At 60.4% G+C, this 5,183-nt stretch overlaps 1 protein-coding gene across 1 annotated transcript in view; it reads right to left on the bottom strand.

The window, feature by feature from the left end:
• Positions 1-5,183, bottom strand: part of MNEG_9350 (hypothetical protein) — a gene marked incomplete at both ends in the record, with an annotated part of 7,122 nt that overhangs the window by 1,129 nt on the left and 810 nt on the right. The window contains 6 exons of the mRNA XM_014042178.1: positions 2,713-2,833; positions 3,110-3,199; positions 3,370-3,521; positions 3,817-3,908; positions 4,141-4,231; positions 4,613-4,745. Of these exons, the coding sequence (XP_013897632.1) occupies positions 2,713-2,833; positions 3,110-3,199; positions 3,370-3,521; positions 3,817-3,908; positions 4,141-4,231; positions 4,613-4,745 (679 nt within the window). The remainder of the gene's footprint in view (positions 1-2,712; positions 2,834-3,109; positions 3,200-3,369; positions 3,522-3,816; positions 3,909-4,140; positions 4,232-4,612; positions 4,746-5,183) is intronic.

Here is a 5,183-nt window from a genome sequence, read left to right as displayed (position 1 = left end):
GGGGCCACGGTGTGGCATAGGTAGGTAAACGGCAGTGCATATTGCAGGTTGGTGCGCGAATGGGCGTCGTTGGTGGGCGGTCCCAGCAGCCGCGCGCATCAGACGCAGCCCAGCATTAGTGCGCTGGCCGACATGCTGCCGCCACCAGTGCCGCTGGTGTCGACATGCCCTAGCGCGAAGGGCGATTAAATTCAAATGATTGAATTCGGGCTTACAAATGACATGGGCTTGCTGCCAGAGTCCTTCTTGCCGGAGTTAAAGAAGCCGGGCCACGCCTACAGATCGTGCCCATCCAACCCAGCCGATAACCACCACCATCTCCAGCACCATCACTGTCTGATGCTACAGCGCTCCCCCTACCCCACCCCACACGACAGGCCAAGCAGGGGGCACCCCCGGCTGGAAGCGCCTGCATTTGGGTAGCCCTGGCCACTGCCCCTCTCCCCTCAGGCCAAGAACGCCTGCAGGCCACAGCACCTCTCCCCTCAGCCCAAGAACACCTGCCAGAGCTGACTCCACCGCACCCAACCCTCGCCCAGCAGCACAGCTTGCATGATGTATGCCTCACCTGCTGCTGCTCCTGTTGCCCCTGGACAGCGGGGAGGACAGGATGGTGGACGTGCAAAATGGCTGTAGGCGCCACGTGCCTGGGGCAAGGTGAGGCCAACAGGCAGTGGAGGCAGAGCATATGGGGAACGAGAAATGGGGGGGGGGGAGGAAGTGCGGCAGCAGCTTGTGAGCAGGGTCAGCATGTGAAGGTGAGGCAACCTGGACACAGGTCAGCCTATGCTGCATACTGTGCATACAGCTGCAGGGCATGCGATGTGGTCGCAAAATGCCTGCGGCACGTGCCCAGTACAGCACCCCTGGCATGCCGCCACCAACAGGTGGCTGCTCCCAAGCGCTGCCATGGCCCGGAAGCCCGTGGGAAGACAGGCACGGCCCCCCAAACTGCCAGGCGCGCGAGCTCAGCGGGCCGGTTCTCAGGTGAGCAACCTCAGCCACAGTGAGGTGCACGCAGCTGCACCCATGGTAGTGCATGATGTAGCAGGCACATGACATCAGCTATTAAAGTTGCGCTATGAAAATCAGAGGCGCACCTGCTGCTACCCATCCTCTTCATCGCGAAGATTCTCCGGGGCATGCTCGTATGTAAAGTCCTCCACTGGGGCTGGGTCACGTGGGGGGTCCGGGCCCTCGTCTGGCAAGCTCTGCCAATACATCTGCAAGAAAGCCCAGCATGCAGCTTGGTCAGTTGTAAAACCATTGGCTTATTGCAAGCGGATGGATGGTGGGTGCACCCCACAATCCATTTCGCAACGGGGGGATCAGGTGGGCACACGTGAACACCCTTAAGGGTGCTACAGCAATTGATGAGGGAGAGTCAACAAATGTTGTTTACGCGGCAGCCACGTTGCCGTAGATGGCGTGAAATTGAATGGTTGATTGATGGACTATAGCAAGCAACATCTGCGCCCACTTACGCACCGCCGAGTTTGACGCTTGAGGGCTTACTGCCACCAGGCGGGGTGCGATCTCTGCCAGCTGCTGCTGCTATGTGAGGCGGCCTTCAGCCAGGGCCTGATTGAAGGCACATCGGGCTTGGAACTCGAGGCACCTTCTGTAGGGCCGTGCATCCGTGTTGAACGACAGCACCTTGCCGTCCAGGTCCTTGAACCTCAGAGGTCCTCCATCCTCGTTCTTGAGCCTGCACACAGCGCAAGTTCGGGGTCTTGCAGTTCTGTTTTTGCATGTAGCTGGGGGGGGGGGCGTCCAGGAGGGTGTTGTAGCAAGCTTTGTTGTTTGCAAAGCAGCGCTGCCACAAGCTGCGGCAGCCGAAAGAGGTGTATAGACCGTCATCAGGGGACACATCCATGGAGCACAAGAGAAAGTGCAGCAGGCTACAATACCCCACTTGCCGGCATCTTAAATGGATCAAGGAATGGGCCTGCCGAAAGACAAACCACGGGTAGCCAAGACGGGCGCCGATTTTCACCTGCCCCACCAGCTGTGCACAATCATGCACGCACATGACCCTCTCTTGCGGCAGAGCACCCACGAGCGGCTGCCCACAAGTGTCTTGGAGCTGCAGGGTATCCCAATTGAAACCTTGTCACCTTGGCGCCGCCACCTTTACCTTTCTTGTAACCTTCCGGCAGAGGTGCTGCGCCGTGTGAGGCCGCGGTCGGTAGGTACTCGAGAGTGGTGCACAGTGGCAGCCTGCGGGGTGACGTAGCAGATGCCGTGGACAGGCGGGCACAGCAGCTCGGTCGCTGCAGGTCGCGGGTGCTGCCGCGCACAGGTGCTCCACAGCATGCAGGCATGCGTGCACTCAACTGGCTGGCAGGCATGGCGCCGGCCCTATTCGCTGCCCCGGTCCTTCGGCACGCCGCAACTTGCGGCTCCTCAAGCGCCTGCGCCCCCGGCTTGACACTGAACCCTAAACCGTCAAGCAGTTGCGGAACCCATATGCATGGCTCTCAGGTCTCAGGCCATCAAACGGGACACCGGGCCAACAAACGGGACACCTGGAAAAAGGCCCACCTGACGGTCTGTCCAAGTTTGCGCACAACCCGTTCCCGCCCTGTGCCTACGAGTCCCATGCCATCTCTGCAAAGCAGGGGGGGGAGAGGAAGCGGCCGCCTGAGTCGTGGTGTAGTGGCGCTCTCATGCATGCAGCCAGGCTGGAGGCGAGGAGTACCAATCACGTACCACTGGTGGTGCTCGTATCTGCGTTAGAGGGCCGGAACAGTGCTTGCAGCTCTGCCAGCTCGGCGGCCTGGGCGCCTGGGTCGCGCGACTCTGTGCTGTAATCAAAGTCGATCAGCCACACCTGAGCGCAGGGGCAGTCCATGTCAATATGCAAGCTACATTATAGGGATGGCGGCAGCCAGAAAGGGAGGATTAAAAAGTGTGTGTGCAACATTACTGGATTCATGCCTGATGTGGGCGGCACAGAGAAGTTGAGGAGCGTGAGGGTGTACGAGCACAAGGGCTACACCTCGCCATTTGAGGGTGAGGAGTCCAGCGCTCCGCTGGAAGGGTCGTAGCTGCGCAGTAGAACACTCCTGCAACCCTTGAACTTGCGTTCGGGGCTGCAGCGCCTCACCTTCCAGCGGCCGCCCTCCTCCGCCACGAAGACGTTCTCCGCCCGGATGTCCCCGTGGAGGACGCCGCACGCGTGGATGCCCCGCAGCGCCTGCCGAGAGGGTGGGGGGTGCAACCTGTTAGTCCGCGCCAGGGGCAAGGTAACGCCTCGGAAGGGCCGCGACGGTCATGGTGCGACGCCGCGCCCCACGTCAGCCTGCCTCGCGCGGCGTGAGCGCTGCTGCAGTGGGCATGCTGCTCCCCTTCCCCCGGATTGCCCACCTGCTCTGCGGCTTGGATCCCGCCAAACGTGCTGCGGCTTGGGTGCTGGCCCGATATGACAGAGGTGGCCACAAAGTAGGTGTTCGCGTAGTTCCAGAAGCCAGAGCCATACAAGATGGGTATGCTCACACCCTGCAGTGACCTCAGGCGATCTGCAGTGTTGGTCCGGCCAGGGGGGGATTTTTTGGCGGTCGGTTGGGCCGGGAGGGGACGTTTTGGGTCGGGGCCCCGAAGGTGACGCACGGGCTGCCTGTGCACATCAAAGTGCTGCAGCACGGCAGCACGGCAGCACCAGCACGGGACAACAGAGCCGTTGCAAGCACAAGCTGAGGTACAAGGACGACGCATCAGTGGAGGCTGGACATCGCCTGCTGGAGAAACTAGTGTGGGAAGCAGCCGCAACACACACACCATATGGCGCAGCAGCAGCCTGGATACCGTTCCCACCATAGATTGCCACCTCCGCTTGCATCTTGGGCAGCAGGTGGCCCTGCTTCGACACGTCTATGGCCTTGATAGCAGCTGGCTGCCCGTAGAACCTGCAAGGCAAGAGGTGGGACAATTCACAAGTCCAATCAGTGTGGAGGCAACACTGGGCTCGTTGGCTGCAGCCAAGGCACACAGGCGGCCTGGTGCCAGAGTGGAAAAAAAGGTGCTCGCAAGTACAGGTGACTAAAAGCCTTTGCTTTGCTGCGGGTGTCTGCATGCTGCTGTTCAACCAAGCCCTTTGCCACGCGCCTGCCGAGGAGGACGTAGCCGCTCTTGCCCCACCCCAGGCGCTCGTTGGTGAACTCCAGGGCCGACTTGGCGTGCGGCTGCTCGCGGCTGCCGGCCTGATGGCCGCCACTGGCACCGCCGGCGCCTGCCTCTTGTGCGCGCAGGTGATACCGCTGGGGGCTGGTGGCTGCAGCCCCGGCTGATGGGGTGCTAGACGGGGCACCTGCAGGAACTATCTGGTGCACGGCAGCAACCTCTGTGGCACCTGGCCATGGGCCCACCTCCGTTTGCTTCAAAACCGTGTCTGCATATTGTGGGCAACAGGTATGTATGCAGTTGTGTCTACAGTCGCGTTGAAATGAAAGAGGTTGGCAACTTCATGTGTTGCAGGGTGCTGAGCAAAAACCGGTCTGTACCCAACAATTCCCATTCGTGGTCCTGGCAGCGGGTTAGGGGAGTGCAGTCAACTTCATTCGGCTCAGCCACATTGCTAGGCCGTCCTCCATTCACTTGTAACCATACTCACACATCAGCATCTCTAGCACAGTGGGCTCCTTGTCAAAGGACATGATGGCTCTGGTGAATGCGTACTGGTGATGCCCCGTGCGCTTGATGAAGTACGTGCCGTTGAGGTACGTCAGAAATCCGTAAGTCATGCCCTGCGTGGATGGATATGCCGTGGCATGATGCATAAATCAAGCAGCTGCTTGCTGCAAAGTGTTGGCACCCACAGGTCACAGGCGCTGCTTTACATTACGGCCGGCGCTTCGGCGGCCACAAACAGAGTGGCGTACGCACCCGGCTCAGCATATATTCGCACACTTGGCGCGCGCAGCTGAGGGCGGCCGCGCTGACTGCATCGTGGAGCAAGCTGAAGCTCTGGAGCAGCGCGGGCCTCTGCGGTCGGAATTATGGTTGGAAAAGTGCAGCAAGCATGTGAGACATGTTTGACACACCTCACGTTGGAAAGGTGTAAGGGCACGCTCGTCAGCCCCGGCGGCACAACCATACCAACTGAAGGCACTGCGAAACACTCCAGTAAGGGCGTGCAAGAGCAGGTGCAGCAGCGATCATCACAATTGGCAGTTGTGCGGGGG

This window comes from Monoraphidium neglectum (assembly GCF_000611645.1).
Source record: "Monoraphidium neglectum strain SAG 48.87 unplaced genomic scaffold scaffold01905, whole genome shotgun sequence".
NCBI lineage: Eukaryota > Viridiplantae > Chlorophyta > Chlorophyceae > Sphaeropleales > Selenastraceae > Monoraphidium > Monoraphidium neglectum.
Note: the sequence above shows the minus strand (reverse complement) of the source record. Positions and strands in the feature narration are given on the sequence as shown.